The sequence below is a fragment of the Oncorhynchus gorbuscha genome, linkage group LG17 (genome assembly GCF_021184085.1).
Source record: "Oncorhynchus gorbuscha isolate QuinsamMale2020 ecotype Even-year linkage group LG17, OgorEven_v1.0, whole genome shotgun sequence".
Taxonomy (NCBI): Eukaryota; Metazoa; Chordata; class Actinopteri; order Salmoniformes; family Salmonidae; genus Oncorhynchus; species Oncorhynchus gorbuscha.
The window spans coordinates 42845899-42870383 of NC_060189.1; the positions used below are offsets into that span (position 1 = coordinate 42845899).

The window sequence follows — 24485 nt, forward strand, 5'->3', positions numbered from 1 at the left end:
AAGCCACTCCTGCATTGTCTTGACTGTGTGCTTAGGGTCGTTGTCCTGTTGGAAAGTGAACCTTTGCCCAAGTCTGAGATCCTGAGCACTCTGGAGCAGGTTTCCATCAAGGATCTCTCTGTACTTTGCTCCATTCATCTTTCCCTCGATCCTGACTAGTCTCCCAGTACCTGCTGTTGAAAAACATCCCAGCGGCATGATGCTGCCACCACCTTGCTTCACCGTAGGGATGGTGCCAGATTTAGCAAAAATCTCTAAAAACCTGTTTGCGCTTTGTCATTATAGTGTATTGTTATTTAATCCATTTTAGCATAAGGCTGTAACGTAACGAAATGTGGAAAAATTCAAGCGTCTGAATACTTTCTGAAGGCACCATACATAAGCAGCCAGACAGTGAACAATATATATCTATATACACTACAGAGGTGCTAAACGTGGACTGTGACATGTATTAAAATGTAAAACTAAGAGGATGATGCTACACAGATTGACTTCTCATTTGTTGTCATAGAGTAGCACTAGCAATTTAAACAAAAGCAGTTCAGTTTGCATTATGCCAATATCAAAATAAGACCTGTGTATAGTTACTTGAACTGTCAAGGACCTCAACAAGCTGTGGTAAAGCTTTGGAACTTTTTTGAATGAGCTTTTAGCAAGTTATTTCAAAACACCATTTACTTAGGAATAGGTGAATGGTTCATGAAATAATGTTAATGACAATCAATGGGCATTTATCAGTTGGCAATGTAAACATGTACCCATTGAAATGCAGTACTATGTAAATGCCTCTCATTTCCAACACCACATGACTTGAATTATTTATCTGAACAGTGGGGTCAGAACTAAATGTGCATAGCTATTGACCTCCTTCATGGTTATGTAGATTGCCCATTGACCAAAATAACTGTATCCACATGTCAAGTGATCATAACTGTGGTTCATTCAAGTACACCAAACTATTTGAAAATATGTAACTAATGTAATCTTAGACCTTTGTTACAGTCTTGTAGTTACATGCCTTTGGTGTTATTCCAATGTGTGCTTCTGCTCTCTTAAACTCCTATTTTACAATAATGGCATTAGGGGAAATCTAGGTACCTTTTTCCTCACTGACTGCAGAGTTCCAAATGACATTAGTCTGGTCAAATAAAATAGGGAATTCATAATAAAAGATAACAGATTTGGTCTACTATCTGTGTTTGAGATAGTTTTGTATCACACTCAAAGAGATGATTATTTTTTATATGTATTTAGCTATATGTACCATACTTTTCTAACAAAACAGATTTTCCTCACTCATAACACATTTTAAAGTTGTTATATTTAACATAATCACTGCGGACATATTTAAAGAAATGACTAGCAACTGTAATTTTCTGTAATTACAGAAATACATATACAAACAATTCACTTGGCAACTATTTTTAATTGTATTGGTGACACTTTGGTGATTACGACTTTCCTCGTCCCTTTAAGCTATAAAAATAAAACTGTAGTATTAATAAGTATATGCCTTTCTTATAGCTCATAACAAACAGGTTACAGAAGTCAATGAATGCATTACTCCAATAAATAGGATAAAAACAGCCAAACATACAAAATCTTTCCAGGACTGATACTACATTATAGGACATAATTAGTAAACTTTTTAAAATTCAGATGTTCTAAATATATTTTTTTCATCAATAGTTATTCGGACATCATTTAAAAAGTATTTGAACCCCCCCCCCACCCACAATAAAACAATATGTGTACGCTTTACAGGATGGTTTCATTATTAACATATTTGTTATCTTCTGTTCAAAAGGGAATTTAGCGTTAAAAAACAGCTCTTAGTGTACTCTTAACCATAGGTCCATGGGTCTAGGTATCAGGCTCCAAGGCTCTGTTAGACTGTCCTCTCCTGGGGCTGGGGGGCAGTGGTCTGCTGCCTGCAGCATAGGCCCTCCTCTTGGTAGATGACGTTCCTGGGGCATCAGGGTCGGAGAATGTGGCCGGTGGTGGTGATGACGGAGCTTCTAACTTCTTCACTAACTTCTTTTTCTTCTTCTTCACTCTTGAGAAATATGGGGGAAAAACACATTGGCCTGACATTAATGTATATATATATATATAAAAAATACAGAAAAACTTTAGGAAGGGGAACTGGCAAGAGGTCAGCAGGAAGTAGTCAGCATGACCATAAAATACAAGAGCACATACAAGGAAAATACATTCCAAACAATTACAGCGGTCAACAACATTTCAGTCAGAGTTTTAAACTCACTCAGAGATACCCTCTTGCCCAGTTCAAAGTATTTCGTAGCTCTCTACAAGACCAAAGAGCATTATGGGAAAATAATTGTTTCAGCTTTTTGGACAAGTTTACAATATGCTGTCTAAAACTTAGTTCAAATGCCTAGATACTATTTCAAATCAGTGAATCATCATCAAACAATCATAATTCACACTTAAAATCTGCAAGTGACTCCATTTGTTGAGAAAGTTGTTTGAGAATGTCATCAAATGCTAGTAAATCCAGAAAATCCTTCTCAATTTTAGAGGCACAAGAGTAAACGATTGTGTCGTCAGAATATTGTTGGGAGTTCTGCAGATTTTCCATTTCTTCCTATATCATACAGTGTAATAACGGCAGGCCCTAAAATGGAACCTCAAGAGACCCCTTTTGTAAGCTGTCAAAAGTCTGATTTCATGCCTTCCAGTGCCACACACTGGTTCCAAAACGAACTCTCTGACAGAACACAATCTAACACGTCAGCACTTAAACCAATTAATTGTATGTCATCTAATAATGTATCTCGTATAATGTATCTAGTAAGTTCATTTTCTTCCCATTTTCTCGCCATGTGGTTAGAACACGAGTGTACAAAATGAACTAACGGGATGATATCGGAACCACTGCTGTGACTTATGAGGACTGTTGCTGTGAGGAAGAGGACTTACTTGGTGGCAGCAGGCTGCTCAGGGTCTGTATCCAGCTCAGAGATGAACTTGAGTTCCCCAGAGACAACGGCAGCTGACACCTGTGAGCGGAGGGAGAGTAATCAAAGAAGAGAAGGTACAAGGAAATGAACAGTAATTCCTACAACCTTGGTTCCCTGAAGAAGGGGAACAAGATGATCTCTAGGTTGAAGATGACAAAGGTTAAGACAACAGGATTCTAATATCCCATAACTCTTAGCAACAATGAGACTAGCTATGCTAGTTAGCAACGGCGCTAGTAGTTAGCGACATCGCTGGTCCAGATTTGTGACGACGTTGTCTTAACCTGTCGATTTTCGGCCTAGGATGAGCAAAGGACCGTATTGGTGGAGGGGATGTCTGGGTAAATTCTAAAATAAATCATCAATCAATGATTTTATTTGAAGTACCCTTCTCCATCAGAACCAAGAAACACTTTAGCTACACCACACAACGATCGCTGAAACAGAACCCAGTCGCCTTACCTTGGTAGGTGTCAACCTCCCATCTGATTGGTCAGTCCGTTCAGAAGGGGGGACTGATAGGTCGGTCTGTTCAGACAGGGCAGACTGTGCCTTTAGGGCCTGAGACAGCTCGTCGTTGTAATCCCCTGGGGCAGACGAGAGAAATAGCTCAGCAACAAACAACACATCCATATAGACTTGACTTTATAGGCTCCATATCCACATGGGTTCTTTTTCATTGTCCTGTGTGGCTGAGTTGGTAAGAGTATGCTAGCAACACCACGGTGGGTTTCCCATAAGGATTAAGTTGCTTTGGAGAATGATGAGAAGTGCATATATTATATTAATGTGGAAAATATATAAAGCTCTACTTACGCTCTTCTGCCACATAGGTAGCTGGGAAGTATCCCTGCTGTCCGTTAGCCAGGCGTCCAAACCACCAGTTGTCGTTGTCTTTGTAGAGCACATGGATGACATCACCACGCTGTACCGTTAACTCATCTGACCGGGTAGCACTGTAGTCATACAAAGACACAACCTGACAGAAAGAAAGAGAAATGAAAAGGATTTAAGAATGGTTGACCATGGTGTTAAAATAACGGATCATTTTAAATTGTCATATTTGATTGTTGGGTATAGTATGTTCCAGAGTACAGTCACATGGCTTGGAGTCACAAATATGATGACTTGCAACTCAACTTTAACACCAATGACTCGTGACTTAACATGGACTTGAGCCTTTTGACTTGAACGGACTTGATACCCTCCCCAAGCCCAAATATAAAAAATGATGCTATTAAAAAAAGTGTGCAGTGCATCAACTCTTCATTTAACGGATTACAGTTTGAATCAAGCCCAAATATAAAAATTATTTTCAGATATAAAGACTATTAAAAAAAAAACGTTGTTGCAAAACATGTGACATCAACTCTTCATTTAACGGATTACAGTTTGAATCGGACAGCAGTGTAGTGTAGCATGTAGGCTAACATAACGTTGAATCAATGAGCCTACACACAGTCAGTCAGTGCAGGATCGTGATCATTGCACCCAAGATTGAGCTACAAATGGCTAGGCAATTGGTAGCCTAAATCCTGACTGATGTTACTGCTGTTCGTTAAACCATTGACAAACGTTAACTGTAACCACACACAGAGAGGGGTTGGAGGTGGGTGTGTGTGTGCTAAGGTTGGGCAATTGGGGGAGGTCTTTCTCATGGCTACTGATGGGGTCAAATTTGGGTCATGATAAGGGCTGCACCAATTGTATTATAATAATTAATTATGCTTATGTTGTATTAATAGAAGGGGAAGGGTTATAAGACCCCTCCCCCACTACATTTATAGAGTCCATGACTACAGACAAACCTTATAATGTATATATTGTTAAAAATGGTTTCACAGTTCTTTTCTAGTCTCTGCCTCTTATAAAGAAAAGGTCAGAGATATGTGAGTTATTGCATGGGGTATGTGAGAAAGCACTTCAAAGATAAACACAGAACCCTGTTGGGGAGTAAAAGAGTTGAGAGATTAGTCAGACATACCACTATAAATCAACTATTACTCTTGTTAAAAATATGAAATGGTATTACATTTGGTGAAGAGCACATTATGACTTGTTTAGGACATGAAACTCAAAGTTTAGGACTTGAGACTTGACTTGGGACATGACTTGGGACTTGAGTGCTAAGACTTTAAGACTTACTTGTGTCTTGTAAAACACTGACTTGGTCCCACCTCTGGTATGTTCTAATAATGCATACAGTTGTCAATGTTAGAATAAAAACAGGAACTTACCGTTTGCTGAACTGGTACCAAGGAATCTGCGTCCACTCTAATGGCTGTAGACAGATGATCAGGGAAGCTCTGAGGGAAGAAAGGGAACGCTCCTAAACTTCCATTCCATATTCAACTTCATGTGTTACGTCGGTTTCTTTCAGATAGATAAAGGAAATATTCAGCCCACAAGACTAAAATAAAGTTACTGTTAAAACCCAATAAAATCCACAAAAAAGGAAGCAACGAGAATAGCATAACATTATAACGATGCCTTACAGTCTGTAGCCTGAGAGATGGAGCTCTTCCTAGATGCTGGCCCACTGGGCTGAAACCACCTGCAAACAGAAGAGAAAGAAGAGAAAGGAAATACCAGATGAATATATTAAAATCGAAGAGCTCAAAGCATACATTATCGTAGAGGTGTGTACATCTACGGACAGCGTTGAGGACAAGGAGAGGCCCGTCTTGGTCTTTATGTACAGTGAACATGCTGCTCTGTAAGATCCTTAACAGCTCTAGTGAGTCTGGGAATGTTGCGTTTTGGTAAATCCTTCCTTTGCTTTGTTGTTGAAATGTCTGGCCAAAGCTCTCTTTCTGCATGAATGGGTCCTTAAGCTCATTTGGGTAAACGGACCTCAATTCTTACAAATTACTGACGACACAGTGGTTCGTTCACAGAGCTGCTTAGATTCATAGGCCTGTAGCAGTAAAATCTGTCTCCTTCCCATCATCTGAACTGACAGGGAAAAACTTGACAGTTGGAAGCTTATCTTTAGGCAGGCTTAAGGATCAGGGTAATGAAGGCCAGGAGGCGAGGACTGGACCGATTTGTTTTTCTTCAGAGAAAGGGCATGTCTAGAGCCACTCACGGTTCTGGGAGGTGAGAGTTGCCTGGGGGATGAACTGAGCTCCGAGGGAACTAGACAGCTGCAGTTTGGAGTGTGGTGACAGGAGGGACGGAGGAGGCAGGGACGAGTTCAAGCTCATCTGAAAACAGCAGAAGAATAATTCATTTTCCATTATTACAGGGAAACTGAAATGTGTTCTGCTATATCCCAACCCCTCCAGACAACACACATACACACAGAGGTTGGACAATAAAACGGTTAATTTTAAGGGCTTACAGAGTTAATGAGAGTACTACTTACTGGGCCAGCTTCCTGAGATAGGCTCCTCCCCATCTGATACATGCCCGCTTTATCTACAAACCACAAAAACATGTCAAACAAATGTCAACATATTGTTGCATAAACATACCAATATCATTGTTAAAGCATACCTTGCTCATACAAGTGTTCCACAGCAGAGGAGCTCCGAGATGGTTCCTACAAAAACATGAGTAAATTCTAGTTAGTTTGCATAATGATTTACCCTCAATTCGAGGTAAAAATATCATTCACGTTTTTAAAACTAAATCAAAACAAGATTTGTACTCACTAGAACAGAGTCCAGTTTATCTTTGACACGCTGCATCTTCATAGACAGTCTGGCTGCTCTGGCGAAGCAGTCCATGGCTGCTCCGGAGGTGTCCTGGAATGTTACTGGGTCGGATGTGTTCCTGAACATCTTAGTGTCGGCTGATCCAGACCTGCTGTGGCCCTTCAGACTCTCCACCTCCAGCTGGGCCGCTGAGAAGAAACAGAGAGAAAATGTGTTTTTGCTTTGTCTTTATTGTGTGTATTCCATCAGGGACCACGTTGGAAACAAGTATAATTGCTTTAATGTGTTAATCCCCGTGTTGTACTCAGCTCAACCGTTTCCCAATAAATCAATCAGATTTTCTTCTCAGTCCACAAAACAGACAAAAATACTCATCCAGTCTACCCAATCTCAAGGCCTACCATTTTTGAACATCCCAAAACAGACTAAGTTAACACAAAATATTCATAAGCCTGTAAACCAGGGGTGTCAAACTCATTTTGCCCCGGGGCCGCATTCGGTCTTCAACGAGGTCCGGAGGGCACCACAAAAAATGTGTTATTTTTCCTCGCTGTCAAAATTACCAAAACATTGTCCTCTATCCATTATTTTGGACATTTTCAATGCTCCCTGACCATCTAATATCCATTTCTGTGATTAATAGCAAGCTGGGGAGAGCTGGAAAGTATAAGAATGAGGTAGGTCCATTATAATTTCTACAGTTTCGATTTGGTTTTAGTCATTTGAAAGTATATTGAGCCCCCCCTCCCCAATTAAAAAAAAAATATTTATATACTTTTTTTATTTTACTCAAACCACCCGCGAGGCAGACACCCCTGCTATAAACAGTCATATGGCTCCTACACTAATGACTCAAGTTGTGTGGAATCAAGACTTAGTAACGCCAGAGACATCATCCCACTCCCTAACTTCTGATCGAGGCGGTGCCACTCTGGTCTACTTATTGGCCCCCGTCCCGCGGAGGGGACGCTCCAGACCAAGACATCTAACTGGCAAATGTTTTCTGGGTGGGATGAGAAGGGAGGGGACAATAAGTAGACCAGAGCCAGTTGTTACCTCACTCACGTTGGAAAGCATGCCCACCTACACAGAGAGGGAATGCCCACCTACACAGACAGGAATATTTAAACAATTTTACAATGGTAAATGGCTTGAGTGAACAATCTTTATTTAACCACCATCTTTGGTAACGCCACTGTCCTCTTACAATACAATTATTTGAATGCTCTGAGCAAGGTACTCAGGCACAGCCCAGTGTTCCTAAGACCTTCTCATTGCGTGATCGATCTCAGTACAATAATGAGCTGCTCACCTCTGCGGTCGTACAAGTAGACGTGCACAGGCTGGTTCTGACCGAAGGCACAGAAGGCCACCATGTTCTCATGAGGGTGGAAGCCCACACCACGGAGGGCTGTGGGGTAACACAGCTCCGAGTACACCGCCACCTGGTCACCTGGTAGATGCAGGCACAAAACCAGCAGTTATTATTGATCATAACAACAACAAAAACGAACAACGCATGCACTTAGCTAGAGACCATTTCCCCAGATACAGATTTAAATTAGTCCTGGAACAAAAAACATTTCAAAGGAGATTATCCTTTGAGCAGGTTTTTTAGTCCAGGACTATACTTAATCTGGATATCGGGAAACTGTCCCTAAGTGCATAGATTATTAGTTTGTGTCTAAATTCATACTGGATGATCAGATGTGGCTGTCTTGTCCTCACCTGTTTCTGCGTTCCACACGTAGGCCATTCCATCCTCGCTGCCTGAGAAGATGAAGCTCCCACAGGGTGTGAACGTGCTGTGGATCCTCTCCCTGTAATTAGTGGCACCTGTGTATTTCTTCACAGCCAATCTGCAACAACAGACACACAAACACATTTTAGAAGCCTGTACATTAGATCAATAAAAGGACATGGAAACTTACTTGAGTTGTGGCAATACAGAACTACACTCACTGGATAGTTTATTAGATACACCCCGTTCACAAAAATGGATTGCTCCTACAGACAGTGAGTCACGTGGCCGTGGCTTGCTATATAAAGCAGGCAGAGAGGCATCGAGGCATTCAGTTACTGTTCGATTGAATGTTTGAATGGGAAAAATGAGTGACATAAGCGACTTTGAGCGTGGTATGATCGTCAGTGGCAGGCGCGCCAGATCCAGTATATCAGAAACAGCCGCCCTCCTGGGATTTTCATGCATGGCAGTATAGGAACATTTTGAAGATAAATACACAACACAGAGGATGAGAGGACAAGAGTGCTAGAGTACTAATGGTCAATAGCGATTTGTAAATAGGAGTTGGGTTTCAGTTCAACAGCCGTTAAGGATCTGTTGAATGTCACTCCTGAACTCAGAGCGACATTGTCATGGGTCTATACATTGAGTCGGGGGCAGGATACTTGTTATTTGGCCATTGGCCAAGTTGTCCTGCAAGGACTTCTGATTGGTCAACCCCAGGCTAGGGTGGGGGGTTATAAACCCACGTGGAGTTCCAGGTCTCCGGTAGCCTCTGGAACTGCCGATCTGCAGCCAACAAGGCAGAGTTCATCTCAGCTTATGCCTCCCTCCAGTCCCTCGACTTCTTGGCACTGACAGAAACATGGATCACCACAGATAACACTGCTACTCCTACTGCTCTCTCTTCGTCCGCCCACGTGTTCTCGCACACCCCGAGAGCTTCTGGTCAGCGGGGTGGTGGCATCGGGATCCTCATCTCTCCCAAGTGGTCATTCTCTCTTTCTCCCCTTACCCATCTGTCTATCGCCTCCTTTGAATTTCATGCTGTCACAGTTACCAGCCCTTTCAAGCTTAACATCCTTATCATTTATCGCCCTCCAGGTCCCCTCGGAGAGTTCATCAATGAGCTTGATGCCTTGATAAGCTCCTTTCCTGAGGACGGCTCACCTCTCACAGTTCTGGGCGACTTTAACCTCCCCACGTCTACCTTTGACTCATTCCTCTCTGCCTCCTTCTTTCCACTCCTCTCCTCTTTTGACCTCACCCTCTCACCTTCCCCCCCTACTCACAAGGCAGGCAATACGCTCGACCTCATCTTTACTAGATGTTGTTCTTCCACTAACCTCATTGCAACTCCCCTCCAAGTCTCCGACCACTACCTTGTATCCTTTTCCCTCTCGCTCTCATCCAACACTTCCCACACTGCCCCTACTCGGATGGTATTGCGCTGTCCCAACCTTCGCTCTCTCTCCCCCGCTACTCTCTCCTCTTCCATCCTATCATCTCTTCCCTCTGCTCAAACCTTCTCCAACCTATCTCCTGATTCTGCCTCCTCAACCCTCCTCTCCTCCCTTTCTGCATCCTTTGACTCTCTATGTTCCCTATCTTCCAGGCCGGCTCGGTCCTCCCCTCCCGCTCCGTGGCTTGACGACTCATTGCGAGCTCACAGAACAGGGCTCCGGGCAGCCGAGCGGAAATGGAGGAAAACTCGCCTCCCTGCGGACCTGGCATCCTTTCACTCCCTCCTCTCTACATTTTCCTCTTCTGTCTCTGCTGCTAAAGCCACTTTCTACCACTCTAAATTCCAAGCATCTGCCTCTAACCCTAGGAAGCTCTTTGCCACCTTCTCCTCCCTCCTGAATCCTCCTCCCCCCTCCTCCCTCTCTGCAGATGACTTCGTCAACCATTTTGAAAAGAAGGTCGACAACATCCGATCCTCGTTTGCTAAGTCAAACGACACCGCTGGTTCTGCTCACACTGCCCTACCCTGTGCTCTGACCTCTTTCTCCCTCTCTCTCCAGATGAAATCTCGCGTCTTGTGACGGCCGGCCGCCCAACAACCTGCCCGCTCGACCCTATCCCCTCCTCTCTTCTCCAGACCATTTCCGGAGACCTTCTCCCTTACCTCACCTCGCTCATCAACTTATCCCTGACCGCTGGCTACGTCCCTTCCGTCTTCAAGAGAGCGAGAGTTGCACCCCTTCTGAAAAAACCTACACTCGATCCCTCCGATGTCAACAACTACAGACCAGTATCCCTTCTTTCTTTTCTCTCCAAAACTCTTGAACGTGCCGTCCTTGGTCAGCTCTCCCGCTATCTCTCTCAGAATGACCTTCTTGATCCAAATCAGTCAGGTTTCAAGACTAGTCATTCAACTGAGACTGCTCTTCTCTGTATCACGGAGGCGCTCTGCACCGCTAAAGCTAACTCTCTCTCCTCTGCTCTCATCCTTCTAGACCTATCGGCTGCCTTCGATACTGTGAACCATCAGATCCTCCTCTCCACCCTCTCCGAGTTGGGCATCTCCGGCGCCGCCCACGCTTGGATTGCGTCCTACCTGACAGGTCGCTCCTACCAGGTGGCGTGGCGAGAATCTGTCTCCTCACCACGCGCTCTCACCACTGGTGTCCCCCAGGGCTCTGTTCTAGGCCCTCTCCTATTCTCGCTATACACCAAGTCACTTGGCTCTGTCATAACCTCACATGGTCTCTCCTATCATTGCTATGCAGATGACACACAATTAATCTTCTCCTTTCCCCCTTCTGATGACCAGGTGGCGAATCGCATCTCTGCATGTCTGGCAGACATATCAGTGTGGATGACGGATCACCACCTCAAGCTGAACTTCGGCAAGACGGAGCTGCTCTTCCTCCCGGGGAAGGACTGCCCGTTCCATGATCTCGCCATCACGGTTGACAACTCCATTGTGTCCTCCTCCCAGAGCGCTAAGAACCTTGGCGTGATCCTGGACAACACCCTGTCGTTCTTAACTAACATCAAGGCGGTGGCCCGTTCCTGTAGGTTCATGCTCTACAACATCCGCAGAGTACGACCCTGCCTCACACAGGAAGCGGCGCAGGTCCTAATCCAGGCACTTGTCATCTCCCGTCTGGATTACTGCAACTCGCTGTTGGCTGGGCTCCCTGCCTGTGCCATTAAACCCCTACAACTCATCCAGAATGCCGCAGCCCGTCTAGTGTTCAACCTTCCCAAGTTCTCTCACGTCACCCCGCTCCTCCGCTCTCTCCACTGGCTTCCAGTTGAAGCTCGCATCCGCTACAAGACCATGGTGCTTGCCTACGGAGCTGTGAGGGGAACGGCACCTCAGTACCTCCAGGCTCTGATCAGGCCCTACACCCAAATAAGGGCACTGCGTTCATCCACCTCTGGCCTGCTCGCCTCCCTACCACTGAGGAAGTACAGTTCCCGCTCAGCCCAGTCAAAACTGTTCGCTGCTCTGGCTCCCCAATGGTGGAACAAACTCCCTCACGACGCCAGGACAGCGGAGTCAATCACCACCTTCCGGAGACACCTGAAACCCCACCTCTTTAAGGAATACCTAGGATAGGATAAAGTAATCCCTCTCACCCCCCTTAAAATATTTAGATGCACTATTGTGAAGTGGCTGTTCCACTGGATGTCATAAGGTGAATGCACCAATTTGTAAGTCGCTCTGGATAAGAGTGTCTGCTAAATGACTTAAATGTAAATGTAATAAATTACATCCTGTTCCTTTGCTCAGTGGAGAAAAGCTGAGGAGAGGGGAGACTGAACATCTGAACATCTATCTCTCAGCATAACATCTTGATTTGTCCTTCTCAAATAAACCTATTTTTCTCCCCCTGATTTGCTTTGGAGTTCGTGTTATTGAAGAATAACATCAATTGCCAACAGCAGTGTCTACGGTTCACCGAGAATGGTGCGACAAACAAAAAACATCCAGTCAGTGGCAGTACTGTGGGCGAAAACAGCTCGTTGATGAGAGGTCGAAGGAGAATGGAAAGAATCGCTGTGCAAGCTAACAGGAGGGCCACAAACTGACAAATAACGGTGCAGTACAACAGTGGTGTGCAGAACGGCATCTCTGAACACACAACTCATTGATCCTTGTCACGGATGGGCTATTGCAGCAGAAGACCACACCGGGTTTCCTTCCTACCAGCTAAAAACAAGAAGAAGTGTCTCCAGTGGGCACGCGATCACCAACACTGGACAATTGAGGAGTGGAAAAACATTGCCTGGTCCGATGAATCCCAGTTCCTGTTGTGTCATGTTGTTGGCAGAGTCAGGATTTGGCCTAAGCAGCATGAGTCCATGGACCCCATCCTGCCTGGTACAGGCTGGTGGTGGTAGTTTAGTGGTGTGGGGAATGTTTTCCTGGCACATGTTAGGTCCCTTGAGCAACTAATGTTTTTCTGACACATTGTAGAATCCATTCCCTGAAGAATTCAGGCTGTTCTGGAGGCAAAAGGGGGTCCGACCCGGTAATAAATAAACCTAATAAACTGGTACACCCATTTAGTTCGGGTCGGACCCCCCTTTGTGTATATCGATCATAATAACATGTTGGGAACAAGTACAAAGATAGTGAACATTTTTGTACTCAGGGCACCATTGCGAATGAGGCTCTGGTCTCAATTGGGCTTTAAAAATATATATATTTACACTCTGAGATCCATCACCCTGACAACGCTGTCTTTGGCGTGGATCAGTAGACGGCGACCATTAGGATGGACCTCTAACGTGTTGATGGGAAGCCCACTCAGGTCACTCTCTCCTATCTCCTGCAGGACAAAATAAAGTATTAATCCAGCTCTCCAATTTGTAAGTCGCTCTGGATAAGAGCGTCTGCTAAATGACTTAAATGTAAATGTAAATGAATGACTGAATAGACTTCCTTGACCCCCAGAGGGGACATTGTCACCAGCATAAGACACATTTTGGGTGAACATTTCATGCAATAACATTATTGTTCTCAAACCTTCTCAATCTTCCAGTGACGACACGGTCTCTGATGCCGACTGTCATCAACCGACGTCCTCCACACAATGATGAACCCAACGTTGTCCGCAGAGAACATTCGGTTTCCTGAATAAATATACAATAAACACATTACACATCCACCAAATGCCATGAATAGATACTCTAGCCAGGAACCAAAAAAACTGTTATTCTCGAACAGAAAGAGACTTGCTGGAGTAAAAAGTGCTCCATAAAAAATTTGATTGATTGTTTTACTGATTCCGTACCTTCGGAGTCAAAACACAGAGCGTTGATGAAGCTCTTGTGACCCTCGAACTCCTGGAGCAGCAGTCCGTTGACATCTTTGACGTTCACCCTCCAGACCCTCACCAGACAGTCGTACCCAGCCGTTACCACCATGCCTTGGGCCGTAGGATGGTACTGAGCACAGTAGACAAACGACGGGTGGGGGAGCACCTTCTGGGCGATGGCCTGGAGCCTCTGCACGTTCCACACTCTGCAAGAGACAATTGAGAGGGTTGAGAGGGATCATAGTGTTGAATAATTAAATCAGGATATCAGACATGTCAAAGAAGAGAATGCAAGTGCTGATGATGTACGGAGTGCTAAGCTTGCTGAGTAAACTCACCCTTACTTATACCCACCGTGTCCTCATGTTACTGAGCGTACTACACCACACATCATTGATACTGAACAAAAATATAAACTCAACATGCAACAATTTCAATGATTTTACTGAGTTACAGTTCATATACACAAAAGTAGTAGGGCTGATTACCAACAAAGACGAGACAGCCTACAGGGAGGAGGTGAGGTCTTCATTATATTATTCACCTCCCTGGGAGTGTGGTGCCAGGAAAATAATCTCTCCCCCAACGTCAACAAAATAAAGGAGATGATCGTGGACTTCGGGAAACAGCAGAAGGAGCACTCCCCTATCCACATCGACAGGACCGTAGTGGAGAAGGTGGAAAGCATCAAGATCCTCGGCATACACATCACTGACAAACTGAAATGCTCCATCCACACAGACAGTGTGGTGAAGAAGGTGCAACCTCAGGAGGCTGAAGAAATTTGGTTTGGCACCTAAAACCCTCACAAACTTTTACACATGCACAATTGAGAGCATCCTGTCGGGCTGTATCACCGCCTGGTAAGGCAACTGTACTGCCCGCAACCACAAGGCTCTCCAGAGGGTGGTGTCAAAGCTGGGACCGAGAGACTGAAAAACAGCTTCTATTTCAAGGCCATCAGTTAAATACTGTTAAATAGCTACCACTAGCACATTAGAGGCTGCTTCCCTATATACAGTGGGGCAAAAAAAGTATTTAGTCAGCCACCAATTGTGCAAGTTATCCCACGTAAAAAGATGAGAGGCCTGTCATTTTCTTCATAGGTACACTTCAACAAAATCCAGAAAATCACATTGTATGGATTTTTTATGAATTGATTTGCAAATTATGGTGGAAAATAAGTATTTGGTCACCTACAAACAAGCAAGATTTCTGGCTCTCACAGACCTGTAACTTCTTCTTTAAGAGGCTCCTGTTTGAACTTGTTATCAGTATAAAAGACACCTGTCCATAACCTCAAACAGTCACACTCCAAACTCCACTATGGCCAAGACCAAAGAGCTGTCAAAGGACACCAGAAACAAAATTGTAGACCTGCACCAGGCTGGGAAGACTGAATCTGCAATAGGTAAGCAGCTTGGTTTGAAGAAATCAACTGTGGAACAATTATTAGGAAATGGAAGACATACAAGACCACTGATAATCTCCCTCGATCTGGGGCTCCACGCAAGATCTCACCCCGTGGGGTCAAAATGATCACAAGAACGGTGAGCAAAAATCCCAGAACCACACGGGGGGACCTAGTGAATGACCTGCAGAGAGCTGGGACCAAAGTAACAAAGCCTACCATCAGTAACACACTACGCCGCCAGGGACTCAAATCCTGCAGTGCCAGACGTGTCCACCTGCTGTTTTTCTGCAAAGGGACCAGGACGACTGATCCGTGTAAAGGAAAGAATGAATGGAGCCATGTATCGTGAGATTTTGAGTGAATACCTCCTTCCATCAGCAAGGGTATTGAAGATGAAACGTGGCTGGGTCTTTCAGCATGACAATGATCCCAAACACACCGCCCGGGCAACGAAAGAGTGGCTTCGTAAGAAGCATTTCAAGGTCCTGGAGTGGCCTAGCCAGTCTCCAGATCTCAACACCATAGAAAATCTTTGGAGGGAGTTGAAAATCCGCATTGCCCAGCAACAGCCCCAAAACATCACTGTTCTAGAGGAGATCTGCATGGAGGAATGGGCCAAAATACCAGCAACAGTGTGTGAAAATATTGTGAAGACGTTTGACCTCTGTCATTGCCAACAAAGGGTATATAACAAAGTATTGAGATTCACTTTTGTTATTGACCAAATACTTATTTTCCACCATAATTAGCAAATCAATTCATTAAAAATCCTACAATGTGATTTCTGTTGTTTTTTTCTCATTTTTCTGTCATAGTTGAAGTGTACCTATGATGAAAATTACAGGCTTCTCTCATCTTTTTAAGTGGGAGAACTTGGTGGCTGACTAAATACTCTTTTGCCCCACTGTACATAGACTTGGAATCACTGGGCACTTTAATAATGGAACACTAGTCTCTGCATCTGTCCTCGTGCACCTAGACCTTAGTGCTGCTTTTAATACCATCGATCACCACATTCTTTTGGAGAGATTGGAAACCCAAGTTGGTCAACACGGACAAGATCTGGCCTGGTTTAGATCTTATCTGTCGGAAAGATATCAGTTTGTCTCTGTGAATGGCTTGTCCTCTGACAAATCAACTGTAAATGTCGGTGTTCCTCAAGGTTCCGTTTTAGGACCACTATTGTTTTCACTATATATTTTACCTCTTGGGGATGTCATTCGAAAACATAATGTTAACTTTCACTGCTATGCGGATGACACACAGCTGTACATTTCAGTGAAACATGGTGAAGCCCCAAAATTGCCCTCGCTAGAAGCCTGTGTCTCAGACATAAGGAAGTGGACGGCTGCAAACTTTCTACTTTTAAACTCGGACAAAACAGAGATGCTTGTTCTAGGTCCCAAGAAACAAAGTGATCTTTTGTTGAATCTGACAATTAATTTTATCGGTTGTACAGTCGTCTCAAATAAAACTGTGAAGGACCTCGGCGTTACTCTGGACCCTGATCTCTATTTTGACAAACATATCAAGACTGTTTCAAGGACAGCTTTTTTCCATCTACGTAACATTGCAAAAATCAGAAACTATACGGCTGCTAGAATCCTGACTAGAACCAAAAAATGTGATCATATTACTCCAGTGCTAGCCTCCCTGCACTGGCTTCCTGTCAAGACAAGGGCTGATTTCAAGGTTTTACTGCTAAACCTACAAAGCAGTACATGGGATTGCTCCTACCTATCTCTCTGATTTGGTCTTGCCGTACATATCTACACGTACGCTACAGTCACAAGATGCAGGCCTCCTAATTGTCCCTATAATTTCTAAGCAAACAGCTGGAGGCAGGGCTTTCTCCTATAGAGCTCCTTTTTTATGGAATGGTCTGCCTACCCATGTGAGAGACGCAAACTCGGTCTCAACCAAGTCTTTACTGAAGACTCATCTCTTCAGTGGGTCATATGATTGAGTGTAGTCTGGCCCAGGAGTGTGAAGGTGAACGGAAAGGCTCTGGAGCAACGAACCGCCCTTGCCATCTCTGCCTGGCCGGTTCCCCTCTTTCCACTGGGATTCTCTGCCTCTAACCCTATTAAAAGGAGCTGAGTCACTGGCGTACTGGTGCTCTTTCATGCCGTCCCTAGGAGGGTTGAGTCACTGCTGTGATCTTCCTGTCTGGGTTGGATCTTTGTGGGCTATACTCAGCCTTGTCTCAGGATGGTAAGTTGGTGGTTGAAGATATCCCTCTAGTGTTATGGGGGCTGCGCTTTGGAAAAGTGAGTGGGGTTATATCCTTCCTGTTTGGCCTTGTCCGGGGGTATCATCGGATGGGGCCACCGTGTCTCCTGACCCCTTCTGTCTCAGCCTCCAGTATTTATGCTGCAGTAGTTTGTGTCGGGGGGCTAGGGTCAGTTTGTTATATCTGGAGTACTTCTCCTGTCTTATCCAGTGTCCTGTGTGAATTAAGTATGCTCTCTCTAATTCTCTCTGTCTTTCTCTCTCTCAGAGGACCTGAGCCCTAGGACCATGCCTCAGGACTACCTGGCATGATGACTCCTTGCTGTCCCCAGTCCACCTGGCCATGCTGCAGCTCCAGTTTCAACTGTTCTGCCTGCGGCTATGGAATCCTGACCTGTTCACCGGACGTGCTACCTGTCCCAGACCTATTATTTAACCATGCTGGTAATTTATGAACATTTGAACATCTTGGTCATGTTCTGTTATAATCTCCACACAGCCAGAAGAGGACTGGCCACCGCTCATAGCCTGGTTCCTCTCTAGGTTTCTTCCTAGGTTTTGGCCTTTGTACAGAGTTTTTCCTAGCCAACGTGCTTCAACACCTGCATTGCTTGCTGTTTGGGGTTTTAGGCTGGGTTTCTGTACTGCACTTTGAGATACCAGCTGATGTACGAAGGGCTATATAAATACATTTGATTTAGTCACTTTATTAATATTGTTTACATATTTTGCATTACTCATTTCATATGCATATACTGTATTCTATCCAATTCTACTGTATCTTAGTCTATGCCGCTCTAACATTACTCGCCCAAATATTTATATATTCTTCATTCCATTCCTTTAGATTTGTGTGTATTGTTGTGAAATTGTTAGATATTAGTGTTAAATATTACTGCACTATTAGAGCTAGAAACACAAGCATTTCGCTACACCCACAATAACATCTGCTAAACACGTGTATGTGACAAATAAAATTTGATTCAATTTTTATAAGGAAATCAGTCAATTGAAATAAATTCATTAGGCCCTATTCTATGGAGTTCACATGACTCGTAATGGGCACAGCTATGGGTGGGCAATATAAGGTTTTTGTGCATTTGGAACGTTTCTGGGATATTTTATTTCAGCTCATGAAACATGGCCCAACCCTTTACATGTTGAGTTTATATTTTTGTTCAGTATATTATACAGTATATTGCTCATGCGCCATTAGAGGCATTGTGCCTAGTGCACACATTCCCCCTAGAGGAGATATGTGGGTATGACTTCAATCCATTATATTAGTGACAACACATGCACAAATATATCCTAAGCATCAGCGTAATCTAATCGAGGCTCCATGTTTATCCTACCCAGGCAGGGTATATATGAGGTACAGGTAGACCATTTACCTGACGGTGCCATCAGAGGAGGAAGACAGGAGGCTCCAGTCGTCTCTGGACCAGCAGAGATCATACACGATACTGAGGTGGCCGTTGAAGGCAGCCAACACCTTGCCTGAAGGAATCTCATACACTGAGAGAAAAAAAAAACGGTGAGATAACTTCAATAATAAATCAAAATAATTCACACCTGTTTGTGGTAAGCACACAGAATTAATTCCTCAAGTGAATCAATCTCCTTAGCTCGGTGTAAGTGACGTTTTAGTGTGTTTTCACACTTGCAACAAGCCACCAAAGATATACTGCAAAACATTTTTAAAAACAATTCAACTTTTTGTCCTGAATACAAAGTGTTCTGTTTGGGCCAAATCCAAAACATTACTGAGTACCACTCTCCATATGTTCAAGCATATGTTGTAGATATGCTTGTAATCATTAAGTACTGTGGAGTTTTTCAGGATAAAAATATCTACGGAATGGAGCTAAGTACAGGCAAAATCCTAGAGGAAAACCTGGTTCAGTCTGGAGATGAATTCACCTTCCAGCAGGACAATAACCTAAAACGCAAGGCCAAATCTACACTGGAGTTGCTTACCAAGAAGACAGTGACTGTTCCTGAGCGGCCGAGTTACAGTATGACTTTAATCTATGGCAAGACTTGAAAATTGTTGTCTAGCAATGATCAACAACCAATTTGACAGAGCTTGATGAATTTTTGAAATAATAATGGACAAATGTTGCACTATCAGGGTGTGGAAAGCTCTTAAGAGACTTACCCAGAAAGACTACAAAGGATTGACTCAAGGGTGTGAATACTTAAGTAAATGAGACATTTCTGTATTGCATTTCTAAAAACATGTTTTCCCTTTGTCATTATAGGGTATTGTGTGTAGATGGGTGAGAAAAATAATCTATATAATCCATTTTGAATTCAGGCTGTAACACAACAAAATGTGGAATAAGTCAAGGGGTATGAATACTTTATGAAGGCACTGAGCACTAAGGTGGCTCTGAGTAGGGGTTTACAATTCTTACCTATGATGGGGAAGGCATCTCTGTCAGCACACGCAGCAGCCAGCTTCCTCCCGTCGTGGGAGAATCGTATCGTGAAACAACCCATCTGACCACCACGGAACGACAGCATGGGCTTATTAGGGATCCGGCACACCTGCAACACAAATACAACTTCATCAAATAACACATCTGGGGATAATTGATGGCATTTCTGGATTTCCCAGCAAACGCACGACCACCACAGAACGTTGTGTAAATGTTGGCTCAAAGTTGTGTTTCTCAACATGCCATCATGACTTTATAACAGCAATTGGGCAGCCCTTGAATTGGGTAGCAGTTAGATACTGTTAGACAACAGAACGGAGATAGAACAGAGAGTCGAGAATAGAAGTTCTTTAGTAAACAGACCTGGCCAGGCATTCTGCTCCAACGGAGCTCAGGTTTGTTGCCTAGAGGTTGTGTTATGGTTCTCCTGGTGATCTCACTCTGCAGCTCGCTAAAGGAAGTGGAGCCTCTCTCCTGCTGCAGGGCCATCATGGAGCGGATACTAGGGTCCACCTACACAACAGACCTAAAACAGTCAAACCTCAACAGCCTAAAACAGCATTGGACCAAACCACAACTCACCCTTTGGGAAATAAAACAGCAACTCCTTATGGATGAAGATTTGATTTCTACAACTAAACTGCTACTACTACTAACGTACTAATGATTACTATTATACTACTGTTATTAGTATTATTAGCATTATCATCATAGTGGTGGTAGTGGTAGTTTTGCTAAAGCAGACATATCAGTAACATGTTTGTGTAGTATGATTTCAAAGCAGTATCGACTTACATGATCAGGTAGTTTGAGGCCTTTCACAGTGATGTAGAGGGTGGATGTGTATCTGCTACGGGGATATCTCCTCCACCAGTCCACTACCTCAATGGTATTTTCTTGTCTCTTGCCCCGGGGAGGGGGACAGAAGAGCTGCAAACGCAGTTTACTGTCGATGTTCAGCACTCCGTTAGTGCCCACAAGCTGCAGAGAGCCGAGATGTAGAAATAAATTGTTACAAATCTCTTTTTTTCTTCAATAATGGATATTCATAACTGAAAATATTTCTAAATGCATTACCTTTAGAAATGCCCAGGCGATTTTTCGAAAACCTCGTTCATGTCTGTCGACGTCAACATTGGCTCTGGCTTCCTCCATGGTCATAAAATCCAGGACCTGAAATATATTTAAAAGAATCTTTTCAAAATGGCCTTTAGGAAAAAGTTTTGAGTTTACATCTGGTTAATGATTGACGTGTGTCAAGATATTGGTGTCACAAACCCATCCTCTTTTCATTATTTTTACCTCAAAAAAGAGCATAACTCTAGGGCCTTCATGGTTATCCTGGAGGAAATATCCAAAGCGCTCGTTGAATATGATCTGCTCATCCCACTCTGGAACTGTTGATTTGTTTTTCTTGAAGTCAAAAGGCTGGGTGATGATGGGAAGGATATGCTCCACACTCTCCTGCTCGTAGAATGACGAGACCGGGCGGTGACTGCAAAATATGGAGAGGGACACAAAAAATGATTTGATCACAATTCTCGTCACCACCAGTTTTTACGTTTGTTGTGACGGCAACATTTAACAATTGGTTCCAGATTGGTTTGTGCTGCCAACTGCTACGGTCATAGTCGGATCGATTTAACCTGAATAACAGCACAAACAGATCTGGACCACCAAGCTAGTAACATCAAAAACCCACAATTAACAAAATCACAAACTAACAAAACCATTTCTCACCTGTCCTCTTTTTTCACATATTGCCCAGTCATCTCGTCAATAACGTGGATCTTGACCATGGGGTGTGAGACCAGCAGGTCAGTCTTCAGGCGGTCTGTCCTGTGGATGTAGACGCCCAGGACCAGGTTGTCATCAAAGACTGGTCTCCGAGGAGTTTCAACAATCTCTGTATCACTCTCCTCCTTCACCACTACCACCAAGGAAAGAAGTGTTACTCAATGTTATTATCATGTTATTCACCTTTCAAGTAGAGTATTTTGTGCTTCCATATCGTCGTACCATAGTATCACACTAACTAATGTTACTGAAGATAGCAAAAAAAAACATCACACCAACTTTTCAAGAACAGCTTAGCCACATAATTTCTAACTGTTCATAAAACAAGTTGTATGACCAGCTGAATGTTTTCTTAGCTTTTTATACCCACATTGTTTTATTTTTTTCTTCTTTTTGCCTTTTGATTTGAAAGATTCTCGTCTGTCCTCCTCGTCGTCCTCTTGGTGGCTTTCCTGACTCTTCTCTTTGGACCTCTTCCTTTCAGTGACGTCGTCAGACTGGCTGCTCTGCAGATCTTCTATCATACTGTAAAGCAAAATGGAAAATAAACATGATAATCTAGTCTATGGTATTAGTGGGTAATTTAGGTTTATAGCCTGGTCCCAGATCTGTTTTTGCTTTTTAGCCAACTTCTATGGACATTGTTATGCCAAGAATATGTCCATAAAGTTTGCCAAGATAGAACAAACAGATCTGGCTCTGTCATTTACAGCTTTCTTCCAGGTTCATGTAAACTTCACTAGTTATCCTGTAAGACTTCTACACACCTCGTCTCCCTATCCGGATCCAATGACGACCTCAACTTCTTCTTCTTCTTCTTTGCACCTTCATTGTTTAATGCTACTACTTCCTGAGTGGCAGCGTTGGTCTGGTCTGTTGTTGACTTCTTGTGTACAGTCTTCTTCACAGTAGCCATCTCCTCTTCCTGTGCCATCTGCTTCTGGTACTCATGAAGTAACTCATCCTCGGCTTCCGCCGCAACCTCACCCTGGACCTCGGACACCTCCTCTCCTCCTTTGCTGTTCCCTTTCTTACTCTTTCTCCTCTGTATATTCGCAGGGTCTTCCGACTCTAAGGAGGCCTTGGATTTGGGTGTTTTGGCATTTCCAGCAGTACTATCAGTCTGGTCGATTTGAATGATATAACTGTCCTCCTGCTGCACTGGGGCTGGAGGCAGCTCCCTTTTACTTTTCCTCTTCCCTTTGGTTGGTTGCTCCTCCTCATCCTGGTTCCCATTGTTGTTGTTGTTGACCTTCTCTGTTACCTCCCTCTCCCTACGCTTGTTCTTGGTGAAACGAGGGCTGCCCTGGTCAGCGTGATAGGTGTTCTGATGAACAGTCTCATCGTCCTCTAGGTCTTTCACAATGTCAAGGTTTTGTTTCAACGTTTGGAGCTGAACGAGAAGAGGTAAGAATAGGTAAGAATATACATTTATGTGCATGGAAGTTAATTTTACAGAGACCATGCACAACAAATATTGTTAAAGTGATTTCAGTGCCAACCCTTCTTGATCTGACCTATTCCAACTTACCACAATACTCTCCTGCTCTGGCTGATCTGGGCTCTTCTTCTTCTTCACTTTTTTCTTCTCCAATGTAGCCGGCTCAGTGTATCTCTTGAAGACCTCGTCAAATCTGGCCCTGGTTTTAGCTCGGGCTTCACTCTCACCTAGAGAACAAATATAGTGTGCTACTCTGTTTACTTTATTCATAGGCCAGGTATTAATTTATTAACCATACTATGTAGCTACAATACAGTCAATGTTTGGAAAATACTGCAATTGTGTGTACTCACCTGCTGGCATTCTCGAATGCTGAAGTGACACTCATTCTGCATGCAAAGGGCCAAGGGAGACTTTCCTCCTAGAAAATGCAAGGCAGCAGACTAATCAGATAGCTAACTAGATAGCTAATTTAGCTAACAATACAATGGTATGGGTCTGACTGCAAACAATGGAACTTTTCTACATTTTATTTGAACAATATGCAAGCCTGCCTAGTTAGTCCATTTTGACCAGATGGGTTAGGCCTATTCAACTGATGACAACAAACATAGCTAGCTGACTAGCTAGCTTGCCGTTATAGCTAAATTGCTAACGTTACTGACATTAGCTCATGCTAGCTAATCTGGCTAGCTAGGGTGACCACAATGATGCCAAACTTAGCGGTGTTTTCGAATATTGTTATTTTCGTGAATGTACATGCAGACTAACATCGACAACCTGAAAAGCATACAATTTACCACAATATTTGAGTAAACGATTGGGACCACACCACTGGCTCCGTTGCGATGGTTTCCAAAACAACAACAGCAGTGATAGGGTAAAAATATTGTGGATGACGTTACAGCCAAGGTCTTCGATTTCACCAACTCATCAACGGAGCGAAAGTATCCTCCGCCCATCTAACGTCCGGCTGAATCCCATTTAATTGTTTAGCAATATGTGTGCAATGTAACTTTTATCAATCAGTAATATTTCCTTGGAGAATATATAGATGAAAATGTATGCAAGACATTGCACATCAGCCATTTTTTTCACCATATCTGAATCTACTCTGCAGAACTCTACTTTTGGATAGCAAGTCATGCACAGGAAAACGTATATGCATTTATCTTTTACGTATTTAGCATTTTAATGAATGTTAAGTCATATTTCGTTGTTTGTAATGAACAAGCTCAGAATATGTGCAATGGCAAAGAAACATGCAGTCCCCACATACAGTTGCGAGTTCAGCAGGACGCAACGCTCAGATAGAAATAGCCTACGTTGAACAAACATACCTCTCTGACATGCAGAATCACATCAGCTCTAGCCATGGCATTTCTATATGCAACGTTCGAAAACGTTTAGCAACTGAACTTGGCCTTGGTATAATATTTTAGTAGCCTTTTGCAGATGCATGTTTTTGGTCCATGAAATTAAGCAAGAAGGCTG

The 24485-nt window shown here is 43.5% G+C and overlaps 1 protein-coding gene across 2 annotated transcripts; it reads right to left on the reverse strand.

Annotated features, from left to right (window-relative positions):
* Positions 1–1302: 1302 nt before the first annotated feature.
* ahi1 (Abelson helper integration site 1) lies at positions 1303–24477 on the reverse strand. 2 transcript variants are annotated; one of them, XM_046309085.1, is made up of 27 exons: positions 24332–24477; positions 23345–23412; positions 23082–23218; positions 22318–22943; positions 21921–22075; positions 21494–21683; positions 21056–21248; positions 20831–20926; positions 20549–20734; positions 20117–20266; positions 19730–19862; positions 18704–18827; positions 13640–13869; positions 13372–13478; positions 13056–13174; positions 8372–8502; positions 7956–8096; positions 6641–6831; positions 6483–6528; positions 6352–6404; positions 6073–6190; positions 5480–5538; positions 5222–5290; positions 3801–3963; positions 3447–3571; positions 2944–3023; positions 1303–2056 (listed from the first exon to the last, which is right to left on the reverse strand). In XM_046309085.1, the coding sequence occupies exons 2-27, from the start codon at positions 23352–23354 to the stop codon at positions 1864–1866; spliced, it is 3825 nt and encodes a 1274-aa protein (XP_046165041.1). In that variant the 5' UTR covers positions 23355–23412; positions 24332–24477; the 3' UTR covers positions 1303–1863. The 2 variants fall into 2 exon arrangements, with proteins under 2 accessions (XP_046165041.1, XP_046165040.1); XM_046309084.1 differs by lacking the exon at positions 24332–24477 and adding an exon at positions 23792–23942.
* Positions 24478–24485: the final 8 nt, after the last annotated feature.